General features: G+C 32.2%; 1 protein-coding gene across 4 annotated transcripts in view; it reads left to right on the top strand.

The window, feature by feature from the left end:
- The window catches only part of rad50 (DNA repair protein rad50), a 664,851-nt gene extending 657,291 nt beyond the window's left edge, over positions 1–7,560 (top strand). For 3 of the 4 annotated variants that reach the window (XR_016548684.1, XM_090396855.1, XM_090396854.1), the window contains 2 exons: positions 2,641–2,769; positions 7,331–7,560. Coding sequence is in view for 2 of the 4 variants with exons in the window: in XM_090396854.1 (XP_090252980.1) it covers positions 2,641–2,769; positions 7,331–7,376 (175 nt within the window). In the remaining 2 variants the exon portion in view is untranslated. Of the gene's footprint in view, positions 1–2,640; positions 2,770–7,330 lie in introns of those variants that run through there. The other variant, XR_016548685.1, reaches the window with a different exon arrangement.
- Positions 7,561–17,546: the final 9,986 nt, after the last annotated feature.

The raw sequence follows: 17,546 nt of genomic DNA, 5'->3' as shown, positions 1-17,546 counted from the left end.
AGGTAATAGAGATGACCCTAAAAACTATAGCGGTATCAGTATACTAAATTCACGTTACAAAATATACAGCAGAATCTTAAATAACAAACTAATGAAATATTCCGAAAACTTTATTCTAGAGGTACAAAATGGATTTAGAAAAGGACGATCATGTATAGACCCAGCCTTTTGCCTAAAATTAATAATAGAGTAAAGAAGAGAATATAATTTAGAAACACATATTGCATTTATTGACTTTGAAAAAGCATTTGACAAAGTTAAAAGAAACATATTATTTAACATATTAAAAGAAAGACAAATACCAAATAATATCCTAAAAGCTGTCACAAGTATATATGAAAATAATCAAATACAAATAAGATTAAATCATGAGCTATCATATACAAGAGAGATAAACCAAGGGGTCCGACAGGGATGTCCCCTCTCAGCAACTCTTTTTAATATCTACTTAAATGAAATAATAATAAAATGGAGTAAAAATTTACATCAAGGAATTAAACTTTCACCCACAGTTAACTTAAACACTCTCCTCTTTGCAGACGACTAAATAATAATTACAAATTCTGAAGATAACTTACGGAAAGCTATTTTAAATCTAAATGAGATATCCAAAGATTATGGTATGATAATATCAACGGAAAAATCAAAAACTATGGCCTTTAAAGGACAAGATCCAGCAAGAACTAAAATAGTATTAGATAACAAGATCTTAGAACAGGTGAATTCATTTAACTACCTAGGATGTATGATCACTTATGAAAATGAAAAAGATATAAACGTAAAAATTGCAAAATATTTAAAAATAACAGGAGTAATTAACTCTATATTTAAACCAAACCTAGTTCAAAAACAAACCAGGTTAAAAGTATACAATGTATGGAAGCGAAATCTGGACAATAAAACAAAAAGACAAACAAAGATTAACAACAGCAGAAATGAAGTTTATGAGAAAAACTGCAAAGTATACCCTATTTGATCACAAAAGAAACAAAGATATTATGAAAGAATTAAACCAAAAACCAGTAATTGAAAAAATTAAAAATAAACATAGATGGATTAAAAAATATAAACATAGAATATAAACGTTCAAAGAATGAAAACAGAAAGATTACCAAAACAAGCCTTAAAGTACAAGCCATTAGGAAAAAGAAAACCAGGACATCCTCTTAAACGATTCAACGATGACTAAGGCCGGAACAGGCCATACTAGGCCTAAATCTTTGATACGTATGATGATGATCATTCCTCAGAGAAGCCTTCATATGGCCAGTCACCACCTAGATAACCGTTTTGTGATCATACTTGCCAAATGGAGAGAAATATTATAATACTCCATTTACAATCTGATTAAATGATCAGCTCTAAGAATCTTAATCCTCATGTGTCCTCCTTTACATGCATCCTAAGATAGTTCTATCTCAAGAAATTTATTTTTATTATTCCCAAATGCTATCTCTTCATTCCAGTCTATATTACCATAATTAAAATCACCCATAATCATCAATCCAAGTTGGTTATACAACAACACCTTCCACATTCCCTGGCCTACATCATCCAACTAAATATCTCTTCCCGTAAACCTCCGACTCACATTATACCGCTTCTTTACCATTGGCACTATTTCCACCTCACGTGGACATAATCTCTCTGCTATCATCAGCAGCTCTCCTGTTTCACTCTTGTCTTTTCTATACTCACAAAAAAAAAATTTCAATTTTTATTCCCATCAGGATATCATTCGCATCCAACCATGTTTCACTTATTCCAACAATTTTTGGGTGAATAAACCCAATCAGCAAACAATTTTATCACCCTCATTTCTGATGCTCCTGGCATCCACAAATAAATCAGCAGTTCACATTTCAGTCATTACCAGTCCTACCTTACCTGCTGATTATAATTTCTTCCACATCTTCCCATATTTGCCTTTATCGCCATTTACTCCATATATCTCTTCAGACTCAATATTCCTCTGTTTCCTTACATCTCAGCCATCCCATTCCTGTGTGACTATCTCCAATCCCCATATATACATTCACTACTGCTTCCAACACTCTTCTTATGCTGTCTCCCTGTCACCACTTCCTATTTCCCTGTTCATCTTTCATATTGTTACTATTTCCATTAGCAAGCATTTCAGTCTCACCTGCTACATGGACCCTGATCTTTTACTTCACCTCTGTTTGTTTTATGCATTTAAAGAAATGTTGACTTACTACATCTTTGCAAGTTCTCTTATATCTGTAATAATGTATATAATATGCAGATCATTGGGTCACACTAAAATGAATTGACGTGGGATGTAGTTTCTGCAAGTGCTGATCCAATTTTTTCATCTATAAAATGTATTTTTGCAAAAATACAAAAATAATATTAAAATCACCCATAATGATCATTTTTTCTATGTTCATCTATCCAAATTGCTTATACAACACCTTCCACATTTCCTGGTCAGCATTATCATCCAACTAAATATGTCTTCCTGTCAAACCTCAGGAAGAGATTTTTGGGGGGGAAAAAAACTTATTGTTTATATAATTACAAATAAAAATTAATATAACATATACTTCTTAAAGTGTTAGATATAAGTATTTGGAGTAGTAATATTTAAAATGTAATTTTTCATTGTGTATCTTGTAGAATTGTCAGAAGTAGATCCAAACAACGGAATTTTCAGCTTATTGTTATTACTCATGATGAAGATTTTATTGAATTATTGGGACGTTCTGAAGTTGTTGAACATTTTTATAAAGTTGCCAAAGATAACAAGTAAGCGACTAATGTTATTCTGTTAACAGAACTTAGTGGATGTGCTATTTTTGTTAAACTGGTGAAATCGTATGTATGTGTCCTCTTGCTTATTCTACAAATCGTGCGCAGCTTGATGTATCACCATTATCAAATTTTGGATATCTACTCTCATAGAGTGTATAGGATAACTATTAGTGTATGATATTATTAAGGTTTGATTATTACTAGCTTCCTGTCAACAGTTTTCTAATAAATGTTTCCTATATGGTCACAGTTAACATTTCAGTCTTCTATGGCACTATTAACTCTATCCATTTCTCTAGATCTTGGTTATGTGTTGAGTTCTCATTCTGGCATCAACCATCTTCTCCTATTTTGTTTAAGTGACCATACATTATTTCTGTTCACATTAATGATTGCTAACACTATTCCTGTCTTTGCAGTAGAAAGGTTTTTTTTTGTTTTTTTAACTTGGTTATAAATTAAATTAAAAATTCCAAGAAATTATATTCTTGTTCTATTCTTTGTCCAAGTGTAAGCAAACAAAGTTTACATATGATTTGCTTACACTTGAATAAAACATTAAACAAGATTATAATTTCCTGGCATTTTTAATTTAATTTTTAACCAAGTGAAAACAACTTTAATCCAGAGTATTTTGCTTTTGCTTTCATCCAGAGTATTTTAATAATAAGGTGTTGCACCATTTCACTACTTCTATATGGGATAAATGTGATTTCTGCATTTATCCCATATAACTGATGCTTCAACCTTGGTATCTCTTCAGTAGGGATCCCAGATACATTGGGGAAAAAATACGGGACACTTATGACTGAGGGTGAAAGTTTAGTATTCGCATCCATCACATATGCCAGTCTTACAAAATGATTCTAATTTTCCAAGTATGTGCATGGTAAGGTTTACTATGCACACACTATACTAAGTATAAGTAAACAAATAGTAAATCCAATTGTTAGGCTGCATATTTTCATTAAGCCACTTTAAGTTGCCTTCAAGTGGTTTTTTGCTTACTATTATAGATACAAAATAGATTGTTAATACAGTAATGCTCTTCTCACCTGACAATATTCTTATTAATCAATCAGTCTTGCTCACTCTTGCAATACTTTTCTGAAGAAAGAATGTGTCACATTTCATTCTGAAGAATGAAACGGGAAGCATTAGCCAAAAACAGGACGATCCCGTATTTTAGGGGATGTCTGGGATCCCTACTCTTCAGTGGGTCTGGTTCCCACTATTGAGACCTCAGTAAAGGTCTCAATAGTGGGAACTAGTCTGGATAGTGGCCCTTCCCATAATGCTTAGCATTATGCACACCCAAAAGGATGTGTGCTTTGCATTGTGGGATGCTAAGGCAATAATGTGGTCATTACTTCTATATACAAGTATACAAGTCATGAAGAATCTTCACATGCAAACTTTATTCCTATTTTCATTTTTAATGATTCTGCAACTGAGATTCTGGGCCATTTGTTCATTCATTTCATTTTTCTCACTCTTATATTAGCATTTAGTCCTTGATCAACAGAGCACTTTGTGAATCACACTAACAAAAGGCCTTTAAACCTATAGTATTAATGTGCTGTAGGCTTAGGATAAAGTGAGATAATTCAGAAACCCTGCTCTAAAGAACAAACATGTTTATATCGCCGAAATGAAGCCTATTGGCTCTTTATATTTAAGTAACCAATGTACTTTTTTTTAGTTATTTTGTTTTAATCCTTCATGTAAGGAGAGTCAGAGAATGAAAAATAGATTTCTTGCATGGAAAGTGGTGGTTGATTAGAATGCACTGCCAGAAGGTGTGGTGAGTGCAGAGATGGTGAATGTTTAAGGTACATAGTTTGTGTGTATAACTGATGCTTTAGAGATACTTGTACCATAATTGTAAGACTAGACTACACGTACACACACAAGGAAATAAAATAATAAGCTTTAATTACCAGATATTTCAGTCTGAAATTTGCAGGTTGCTGTTAAAGGCAGGAAGGATAGTGGAACAAACAGAACATTAATAATGATTATTTAAAATAGTATGCTGTAGAGTATACTATTTTAAATAATCAAGTATGCACCACATGATAGTATAAAGGAATAATACAATATGTATGAGATGAAGCAATTGATACGCACACACACATATATTAAAAAATATATTGATGTCTGATAAGAATTAGGCTTTTTCCAGATGTTGGTAAGCAGAGGCAGTCATTCCAATTCAGGTCAGGACAACAAAGCAAGGCTTCAGATCCGTACAGTACACCACTGAAGATGCATGTTTCCAATACTCTTAGTTTTGTTTGCAGATTGATCACTTTACTTTTCCCCATGTTATCCATGGCCTTCAGATTTGTTCTTCCCTTTGCAATCCTGATCTTTATTTCGTTTTTACAGTCCAAGTCATATGTCAGTTTACTTCCCAAATATGTGAATTGTTCTACATTTTCTATATCAGTGCCATCCACTTGTATCTTTTGTTTCATGTTCTTCTCTCCAAATACCATTGTCTTTGTTTTTTCAAAGTTCATAAGTCCAAATCTCTTCCCTTCCTCATTTAACAGTTTCAGTGTTTTTTGTAGTTCTCTTTCGTCTTCTTCAGTAATAACAATGTCATCTGCAAATCTCAGATTTGTACAGATATTCCTTTGGCATCTTCTTTCATTTTATCCATTGCTCTTTCTAAATGTGCGATGAAAATGCTTGGTGATATTGGGTCTCCCTGTCTAGTACCTCTGCTTGTTTTAAACCATTTCCCCAAATCATCACTTATTCTAACTGCTGCAACTGCATTCTGATAAACATCTTTTAATATAGCTATTAGTTTTTTATCAATTCCATAGGATTCTATGGAATTGATAAAATTCTATGATTATATTGCTATGCATGATGTGTGAAATCAGCATTGGTTTCATCCTTTACTGAGGTGTCGTGAAGATATTTTACCAAACTTACACTTGAGTCAAAGATTAAAAAAAAATATAATGTTCTTTAGTGTGTGTGCGTGTGTAATGTAATATTTTGCTGATTTCAGCATTATTTGTTTGCCCTAATTATGTGAGTCCCAAAAAATAGTGGTGTGTGTATATATATATATATATATATATATATATTGGATAAAGGAAATGGCTACTCAGTGATATTTCTAGACTTGGCAAAAGCATTTGACAAGATTCCACAATAGAACTCTATTGCATAAATTGGAGCAAATGGGGGTTGGTAGCTGATGGACAGATATCAGTGGTTTATGGAGGAGTTGAGGGCAATTTCAGTAATTGCATTCTTATTATCTCCTTATTTCAGTAATTTCCATATCAATGATGATGCTAAACTGGGAAGAGCAATGGTAAATGAAGGTGATGCAAAGATCCTGCAGACCAGCAGTATTTACATAGGTAGATGGCTGCCAGTTAAATGTGATGCACTTTGGGAAGAGATCAAAAGCTATGTATTATATTGATGGAACTGCAGGAAACTGATGAGGACATAAACTGATGAGTTTATGTCCTCATCAGGACATAAACTCATCAGGGTGTTTGTCCTCTAAACTCCCTGATGAGGGAGTTTAGAGGACATACCGCGAAGGTAACCAAATTAACACATCAGATTACTTGGTTGTTAAAAAACATACCAACACGCAGGGATAGAGAGGTTATTGTTCCCCTATATGTAAGGCTTTAATAAGGCAACATCTGCACTACTGCACACAGATCAAGACTCCCAGATGAAGTTGTATAGAGGATCCAGAGGCAAGCGACAAAGATTGTGGCAAGTTTATACATTGCACCATATGATAATACACTGGCAGTCTGTGGGCTTCGAAAATTAGCTGATAGACAAAAAAAAAGATGTGATAGAAGCATTTAAGTTATTAAAGGGCTTTTTTTTATAGGACACAAAGCATTTTTCAGTACATGGCAAGAAGGGAGAGAACAAGGGAGTGGTGGTTGTAGGTGCTTCATCGGTGAATAAGTTTAGAAGTATATTATGTGACACCTCCAGGGATTCCAAAGACTCTTCGAGGGAGAATGTACCAACAGCATTGAACGATTGATCCATTCCAACTACTAACCGCGTTCAAACTTGATTAACTTTTTGCGAGCCATTAGAGGCTCTACCAATCGATCAACCTTTGCTGGCAAAGGTTGGTCGATTGGTAGTGCTAATTTTTGAAGCCCACAGACTACCAGTGTATTCTCATATGGAGCAATGTATAAACTTGCCACAATCTTTGTCACTTGCCTCTGGATCCTCTATACAACGTCATCTGTGCACAGTAGTGCAGATGTGGCCTTATTAAACCATTGGTATGATGGGCCTTCTGACTTCATGGAAAAAAAAGAGCCTTGCATTTGTGATAGCATCACTGCAGAATACAAATTTTTTTAATAGTTGGCTATGCATAGGATTAGTAATAATTGCCTTTTATAACCAACATAATTATGAAAGACTTTTTTCTCCTCTCAAATCCATACTGATTGTTACTAATATATATGAAACTAAATTAAGATTTCAGTTGTCTTATTTCCAGTAATGTGTTCACTTTTTTTTTTTTTTTTAGTGGTTTTTCAAGACTGAAGAAATGTGTAGTAGGTGAGATGTCTTGAAACAGAAAAAAATTAATCTTATGTACATCCTTCATACTTTTGTTGATCGATACGTTCAGCTCTGTAAACCACGTAAAATGGACACAGTTTCAATACTCTATAAAATATGATATTTTATATGATATGCATATCTTATAAAATAATTCAGTTTTGTATTTTTATGTAAGATATGTACATATATATTAAGAATAGATGTAATGTATAGTTAAATGTCATTAAAATTAACTGTTTCAGAGTTCTTAAAATATATGTTTGGGAATCATCCATACAGTCAATATTTGCCATCTGTTCTGAAAGCAAAACAAATGACTAAAAAAATTTATATATATATATATATACACACATATGAACACAAAAACAGTAAATAACATATGACATAATCCCAAACTTTTAAATGAGAGAGGATACTATTTACTGAAATAAAGAGCCAAAAGGCTCTAGTTTGGCTATGCAAAATTATAAAAATCAAGTGGATATTAGATCCAGCATTATTTCAAAGCCAAATATAGAAATTATGAAAGCTTCGTAAAAATAAGTTGAGAGAGAGAGCTTACAGGAATTCTTCTCTCCCATAGTCCTAAATGGACTGTTCGGTCATTCATGGCTGGTAGGTGATATTCTTTGTTAGCCTCCTCCGGTTATCTCGGTCTCTTGTTCTTGATGTCAGTTGAGAAAGGGAGGAATTTGTCCATTTTTTGATGTTATCAGTCCATTTTAATCGAGGTCGGCCCCTAACCCTTGATCCCAGAACAATTCCTTCTAGTGTTTGCTTTGGAATGCCATTAGCCCTCTCCACTTGTCCGAACCATTTCATCTGTCTTCTTCTGATGACTGTCAGAATATTTTCCCTTCTCCCGTCTATTGAATCAATCCATTTTCGGACATTTTCATTGGTTTCGTGAGCGGTATAGGGAATTCTCAAAAGTCTTCATTTCAAAAGACAGGAGTCTCCTCTCCTCTTCCCTCAATAAAGTCCAGGCCTCACAACCATACAAGAGGATAGAATTCACCAAGATGTCAATGAGTCTGGTTGTGATTGCTATTCTGTTATCTCCCCACAATGGTTTTAACTTTTGTAAGGCCACGGTTGCCTTAGCAATTCGGTATTATTGTCGGTTTTTGAACGACCATCTTGACTCAACGTGCTTTCTAGATAAGTGAACTTGTATACATTCTCAATTTGTATCTTTAAGAATTCAATGTCTGATTTTGAGGTCGTCATTGTTTTTGTTGGTTTATGTATAATCCATATTTTTTTAATGTTCTGAAAATGCAGCTGGTTATCTCTTGTAATTCTTCACTTTGTCAGAAGATTGATATCGTCTGCAAAACGTAAGTTATTAATTCTTAGTCCACCAACTACTATTCCAGTGTCATATTCATGAAGAGCTTCATCTATGACATATTCTAGAAAACAATTAAAAAGAAGAGGGGACAAGACGCATCCCTTTCTTACCCCCATTCTGCCCGGAACGGTTCACTGCTGTAATTTTTAATTTCAATTCTCATATCAGATGAGGAATAAAGAGATTTAATAATCCTAATGGTTTTGTTGCCAATACCATAATGTTCTAAAATTTTCCATAAATTCAATTCAATATGCCTCATGCCATATTGAATCAAAAGCTTTTTGAAGGTCTAAAAAGTTGCACTTGATTATTATGTTCTATGTATTTTTTGCCTAGTATGTGTATTGTAAAAATATGGTCAATCGTACTTCTGAAAACCCGCTTGTTCATCTGATAGTCTGCTTTCTATTTTCTTTTAAATTCTTGACGATAGTATTTTTAACAGAATTTTGCTTGGATGACTAATAAGGCTTATTGTTCTGTAGTTGCTACATTTATTGCTGTTTCCCTTTTTAGGAATAGGTACAAGGACAGGAGTCTGCCAATCAGAAGGCTAAGTCTGTGTTCCATACGTCCTGGAATAAATTTAGCAAGGTGTCTATGATGATGTCACCTCCTTCACGTATTAGTTCATTGTAACACCATCAATTCCAGGTGATTTTCCTATTTTTGAGGGGCTAACTGCTGCAATGACTTCTTTTAATATCAGGTAATCTCCTTCCTCCTCCTAGCAAAATTCCGTCTAAAACATCGTCAGTCAGTTGAGGGTCCTTTTGAAAAAGCTTGGTTGTGTAACATTTCCATCTATCAACTATTTTCTGGTTGTCCATGATAGGAGTTCCATCTTCATCTTCTATGCTCCAATTAATTGCAGTAAAAGGTTTGGTTAACGTATTGATAATTTGAAAAGCACTTTTAGAATTATTTTTTATTTAAGTCCTCTTCTATATTTTTGCATTCGTCAAATATCCATAAGTTTCTAGCATGTTTGATTTCTTTTTTTAATAATCTTAGTAATATTTTTATACTGTTCTCTATTATCACTGCTATTAATATGAGATTTCAAATATCTTCTTTCGTCGCATAGGTCCAAAATATTTTTGGTTATCCATGGTTTATTTATTTTCCTTTTGTATCCAAGGATCTCTTCAGCTGTCTCAGTTATCTTTTGTGAGAAGTATTTGGTTTTAGATTCGATATTATATTTCTTGAAGCGTGTGTCAAAAATTTGTATTTTTATAGTATATTTATTTGGGGATCTTTTAATTTTTCTATATTATATCTTTTACGAGTTTTAAGCACTTACAGGAATACACCTGTAAAAATCAAACATGGACTAATTAGAAAGCAAATATATGGATGCCTGGGCAGCATTCATGTTTTCTAAATGGTCCATGCTAGGGACTCGTAAATGCTGTCGGGTGTATTCCCATAAGCTCTCTGGTCAACTTATTTTTATGAAACTTTCATAAAATATCCTAAGTTTCTGTGGTCTTATACAGTTGCAAATGCAATAGCTGTTTCCCCCTTGGAATAATACACTAAAAAAAAACGCTCTTAAATTTTCATTGTCTCATATTTTATTAGTGATGCTTCTAAACATGTCTTGTTCATGTAGCTGCAATACTCTGTTTTCTCATTGTATTTATACAAGATAAAATATTACAACATCAATAACTTTATTCCATCTTAACAAATGTGTGCAGTACATAATTACATAAATAGATGAAGTACATGATACTAATTTACATCTCTTCTTCTGTACATAGATTGATACGCTTGAATTCGTAAAATAATGGAAATTTGTAGCAAGAAAATTGATACAAAGATCAATAAATATTTGCCAGCTTTTTTTCCCCTTGACAGGGATAGAAAATGCCCATAAAAAGTGATGCTTCTATATAGTTTATCTGAAACTCCACAGAAATGGTATTTAAATTTATTTAACAATTTTCTAATTTTTCTTTTTTACTTTACTACAAAAATCTAAAGGAAATATTGCACGGGGTGTCCATAAAGCATATTTGACAGTTTAATACCTATACATGAAAGCACATTTGCTTTCTTACAATTTTATTTTCACCAAGTAGAAAAATATTCATTTAAAAATAAATGGATTTTTAATTATATATAGATAGAGATGTTGAGTTTAGCTATCTCTCAACAAAATATGAAGGCATTTGTGGATAAATGGCAGGCTATAATTGATCCACCATGATTTGCATTATTCTATGAGTATTTCATGTAAAATTTATTTTTCTGGCTTTTAGAAAACTAAAAATTTATGATAGAGGTTTTTGGAATGGCAGTGTTGGGCCTACACAAATATGAAATTTCAGATTTACGGATTATATCTTAATGAAACAACACAAATCATGGCACATCCCTATTTAAATATAACATAACAGCAAAATACTAGCAATATTTTCTCACTGTGCAAATAGAATGAATGTATAAAATGTTAATTATGATAAATTCTCTCTCTCATGGTATCAGTGATTTTGTAAAGAAAATCTTTTTAACAACTATTGACACTGTGTTGTAGATAGGGAGGCACCTATCAGTTATAAGCATTTATATATATATATATATTTTTTTTTTTTTTTTCCTCTTTGATATTACTGCTACTATATACAGCTATAGAAAACTAGTAAATTCTCAACAGTCATTACCAATTCAATTGTTTAAGGCTTTGCAAAGTTGTGTACATTAAAATATATTCATCTATTCAACTTTGTTCGGAAACAAGCTTCACAAAAATACAGTAGGAACAATCTGATTACAGTCACAAACATTGCTAAACGCCTGAAAGATATTCTACCAAGAATCCTAAAAATAATACTGTTTTTTTTTATATATTCATTTTACAGGTTTATAAAACTATTAATTCTCAAAATCTATTTGTTTAAATTCTAAATTATGCTATCAGAATCAAAATGCCAGTTCTTTTTTAAATAAATGATTGCAAATTGTAATTTTTTCTATTATATAGAATAGTAACATCTACATTTATTTCTCTCTGGTAACAAATTTACAACTAGTATCATGCAACAGATGCATTTTTACTTAGAATATAAACAGTGGATGCCACTCAGGCACCAGTTATGAGGTATATTCTAAAATAGACACCAAAAATAAAATTTTTATTTTATAGTGCAACTTATTTAGTCTATAAAACTATACATACAGTAATGCATGTTACAAATAAATTTTTCCCACTAGAGAAGCAGTATACAACTACATGCAAAAATGTGTAATCAAATTTATTACAATAAGTTTTATATCTTTTCTCATCATTATAAACCTCTCAAAAAATTTGCTGAAACAATGCAGAATAAATTTCTTTCAAATAAAATTTAATAATGAATTCTGCTATCTTGGGATGGTTTTCTATTCTAGTCATGGGATTCACAGTTATATTTAGACATGTTTGACTAGCTGTTGCTTACAAATAGGTCTATGCAGAAATATTCTGCACAAGCTTAAGTAAAAATGTATCAACGTTTTCAAAACATCAAACAAATTAACTGTACAAAGCTTCCATTTCCAATGTGTCTACATATATATTGTATTATATTATGTACAATAATATTATTCAGCTTATGGAGGGACAAATAAAATAATTTACAAATATACAAGAGATGAATTAACAATGATCTATACAAAAATGCACTATTTTCATGACTATTATTAAAAACATCACTAACCAGATGAAAAATAAAAAATATGATTTTAATCTACAACAATGCAAAAGTACTAAGTGTACAAAGCTTTCTGAAAATATTTTTAAGGCTGTTCATAACAACAATGCGCTAAAAAAAAAATAGTACTACATAAATTCAGGTGACCCCAGTAAAACACTATTTTTGATCAAATATCTATGGTACCTCTCGCCATCATTACATATTTGTAGGAGATCAGCTTTCACTTCCCTTTCTCCATATTCTTGGGTTAGTTTTAAAATTAAAATGATATTATTAAGAAATGAGTATGCAGAGATCTAACAGCTATAATAAAGAATAGACACTGCAAGAAATTACAGATTAATTCAATCAGAATCATCCAAAAAAAAAAAATACTAAGCAAATAGAACGGTCAAGTCTTTGTATATCAGTGATCATCTATTCATATTATTTCTTAAATGTTGTAAAATAGAGATGTCACGAAAGGAAATAAACACCAAGAAGGATGTTCACTGCATCGCCTCAGTAAACATTACTAGTGACACTACCAGTTCTCTGAAAGGTAAAATCCACAAATGATCTAGAATATTTTTACAGAGGCAAATGATTATTGAAATAAGGTACTAGCATTCATGTAAAAGTAAACAGTGTCTAATGCAAACTGTATACTACTGATATAAACAATGATATTACTAATAATATTAAATGACCAGCCAATGGTAAAAATGGGGGGGAATGGATTTCAGTACTTGAAATTGTTATCTGCACAAAGTTTTTTTTCATCACAAAGAGCTACCCACAGCTATCTCACCTAATTTCTTTAGGGTATTTTTTTTTTTCAATAGATATTCACAGTAAAAAAAAAAAAAAAAAAAACTGATCGCTTCTAAATGTTTTTATGCAAACTGCCAGCTCTGGCAATAGTATACATATTGTCATGTTGGAGGCTTAATGGATTTTTTACAACACGAATGTTTGGTCTTAGTATTGTTTGTTATTTGTGTATATGTTACATTAATTGTTTTTGTAATCCCCGTAGATGTCCTAGCGACTAGGATGAAATATAGGAAGTATTAAATTCTATTTTAATTCTTTTTGAGTGTTGTAAAAAATCCATTAAGCCTCCAACATGATGTCCTCACAGCACTTAAGCCTCTACACACGTAGTATACATATTATGAAAAGAATGCTTTACCTGTCTTACTATACCACCTACAAACATCTAAATATATATTAGACAATTGTTAAATTATATAAATTTCCATTCTTGACACTGCAATATCTCATCAAGTAAAACTGCAAAGCCTCAAATGCTATTCATCATAACATTAATCACGGCATCACTTAATTTAAGTATCTTTATTTGTACAATTAAAGTAAGTGATTCTGTTATTAATATGTTAATCGAGACATAAGAGGAAGAATTCTTTTTAGAACAAAATGTTAACAATTTGGTACTGCTATACAAAATTGTAAATATGTATAAAGGATATGGCAACAAGATAAAAAGTCCAAGTAGTGGCCATATCATTTATACATATTTATTTACAATTTTGCATCAATAAATTGCAGCATATGGGAATGGATATAAATTCAGAATAAAAAAAAATATAATTTTGTGGTTTTAGTAATTAACAAAATCAAAAGATCATTTCAAGTAAGTCATTTTTTCTCTTAACATGAATCCTGTCATGTTACGCTTGCACAAAAGTTTCTACAGAATGAAATGAAACTTTAATATAGATAGCTGCTTTAATTTTGAATTATAATTAAAAGCTTGAATACCAAAAATTTACTTGAAAAAACAAAGACATTAACTTACTAGTAACTTATTATAGTATTAGGCAAATGGGGATTATCATTATTTTCCTGACCTCCAGAAGTCTCAGTTCATGTGACTTAAAACCTCGTAACTGACAATGCAAATATGACTACAGATTTCTCTGTAAGAGACTAATAAAGAAAACATAAGTAAATATGCCAACACACATTTCCAATTGGTAGAATGTAAATGCTCACATAAATCAGTAATTTAACAGGTGTGCTTCAGTTGGTGTTTTGTAACTATTTCACAAGAAAAATATGTACAGTGGTCTACAGTACCTGAAACAATCAATATACAGATACTTTATCTGTGTTCTGCTTGCTTATTACATCCACCTATTAGTGTGCAGAAGCAAACTCTATGGTATACAAAATATGAATTATTTTTAACATTTAACAAAATTAATTAGTGCTCACATTTAAATCACCTAAAAATTAGAAAGCTAAAATAATGAGCATCCCTACAATCCAAACCAACATTAGCCTATTTTGATTCTAAATATATAGAACAAACATACTTTTTAGGACTTGGATATTTAGAAAATATTTATTGAATTTTCACAGTGCACAAGGTGAAATATAACAGATTTTACATTCATTGACTGGATAAAAACTACAAGAAGAGAAGATGAAGCTTAAGAAAATAATGCCAAGAAACCTGAAGCACACAGCATGAAATACAAAGGAATCTGAAGTTAAATGGATGGGGGGGGGGGATATTTTTTCATATTTTTTAGCTAGTTTCCAGATTTTAATCTGAGTATATATATCCACCTAAGGTAGTAAAAGTAGTCTACCATTATTCTCAGCTTCCACAGTGAATAATATATAAGCCTGTATGGTAGTCAGGTGAAGCATAATGACTACACCTAAGATATCAACATTTCAGATCCACTTGGCATAACCAGTACTGACTGTCATCTGCTCACTCCATTTGCAACAGTTCTTATGCAGTGATAAAACAGGACTGATAAACTGTTATACATGCTTCTGTATCATTCACTTTGGGAATAATAGCAGACTGCTTTTCCTGGTATGCGTGTATCAAAATCCAGAAACCAATGATTTTCAATGACTTTCAAAGTGACATCTTTTTCAATATCTACAGCAACCACAGATGCCAAAAGATACAGAGTACATATCTTCCTTGGAGTCCAAAGCTGAACACCCTAAAAACTACAACACAGAACTGAATCAGTATATTGCTTCTGAATTGCTTCACTTACTCTTTCCTGCACAATGGTAACAGCAAAGTGTGAGCAGAAAAAATTCTCATCCACCAATGCAATATTTCATACTATCCATTCTAAAACTTCTATTGAAAATTTAGCGTTAAATCATACAGATATTTTGGTTAGCTCTAATAACACGTCACTGTTCACCAATATTCCCTTAAATGACGCCTTATCACTTATAAAATTTTTCCTCCTGATATTACTGATCTGTTTTCCTTTGCTATCCATTCTAGATATTTCTCTTGGATGCACAAAATTTATAAACAAGACTCTCCCCTCTCATCCTCCTTGCCAAATTTTTTTTTTGGAATAGTTTGAAAAACAAGCTCTTGACTCAGACCTATCTGGTTAAGATATGTGGATTATGTGTTCCCCATTTGGCCTCACTGCCCAGATACATTACTCTTTCCTCTCTCACCTGAATAGTCTTTACCCTAGAATTCAGTTTACCATGGAAAAATAAACTAATAATAGATTAGCCTTTCTAGACACACTAGTAACATGTGTACTCAATGGTAAATTGTTCTTTTCAGTGTACAGGAAGCCCAACGACACAGTCAGATACATTCACAAACTTTCCCATCACCCTCCATCTCAACAATGGTATCATTAAAACACTACAACCTTTGTTCCAATGAGTCATCTCTTACAGGCAGAACTTAATCATAAACACAACACCTTTATATATAATGGCTGCAGTTCCCACATTATCAAAAAAATAATAAATCAATCCTTAACCTCCTCTTCAGAAAGATTTAGTAATGCTATCATCATCCCCTATGAGAGAGGCACTTCAGAAAAAATAGCCAATCTTAAAAGAATACATTCTCTGCATGGCTTTCAAGCTCCACTGAAAGCTTGTTACCCGTTCTACTAAAGATCAGCTCCCTTCTCTCTCTCTCTGTGCCTGGAGTATATAAAGCACCCTGTTCCTGCAAATTAGTCTACTATGGACAGACAGCTCATAGAATCAACTGGAAAAAGATCATGACACTCCATCTCGGTGAATTTAAGAGAGACTATTTTTGGAATCTGGCAGCTCTCAGGAATCAACAGTAATTTAAATAAATATGGCTAACCAAATTTCTACATTCTGACAACCTTTTATATATTACCACCCAATCCAACTGAGATTAGTTTAATGTTTGTGAAGGGCACAAATTGAGTGTATCCAAAAAGAAATCAACCCAGCTGTCTCAGTGTTAAAACATATATAACAAAAATCAAGGAAGGCTGGCATTGTGATGAGCTAACCTCTTATAGAACACAAAATCAACCAAATGGATCAAGGAGTGAAGTTAGAAATAAAACAGTTGACTAATGATAGAAGGCCAGAGATATGATAGTTTGAGGAAACTTAGGAGAATGGACTAATGGTAGCAACCACACTGGAAAAAAAAACGTGACATTATTAATATATTTAAGAACATATGTAACTAATCTAAGATGGTATTTTGTATTTAAAAAGGTGGACAATTAGCCAAAAAAAACAGCATAAAATGAATAGGATATAAATGAACTGATGCAATGACTACTACTACTTAAGAAAAAAGTAAAAGCTCATTGCAGTGGAGATTTACAATTATAAACTAATGGAGTAAAAAGGCTGAAAAGCTTCAAATTGGCAAGAAAAGTTATCCTTGTGATAATGATATATTTTAGTTTAAAATACATTATTTTAAGCTGAACTAAGTCATTCTTCTAATTTCAAACAAATAGTAGTATCTGACTATAAATGAAATTTGTTAGAATTGTAAAGATCAGTGGTGTTTAGTCTGGCTATAAATCTCCAAAAAATAGCCACAATAGTCAGAGGAGTGACTTGAAAGATATTACAGATGTAGAGCTCAACTACTTGATTACCAAAATTAGATCTGTAAAGCCAGCTAACTGACTAGCAGTATGCAAATCTTCAACTTTGTATTTACCTATGGATCTGAGAATTGGGTAAATATTATTTTAGTATTATTTTCATGGAGTCAGGAGATTTGTAGAAGGAGAAGATGCATTTCATATCTTCATACTAAAAAATGTTTCTGCCAATATGCATAACCAAATCTGAATTATGAATGGTCTATC

This window comes from Typopeltis vanoorti, chromosome 8 (assembly GCF_054136105.1).
Source record: "Typopeltis vanoorti isolate ZY-2024b chromosome 8, IOZ_Tvanoo_1.0, whole genome shotgun sequence".
NCBI lineage: Eukaryota > Metazoa > Arthropoda > Arachnida > Uropygi > Thelyphonidae > Typopeltis > Typopeltis vanoorti.
Note: the sequence above shows the minus strand (reverse complement) of the source record. Positions and strands in the feature narration are given on the sequence as shown.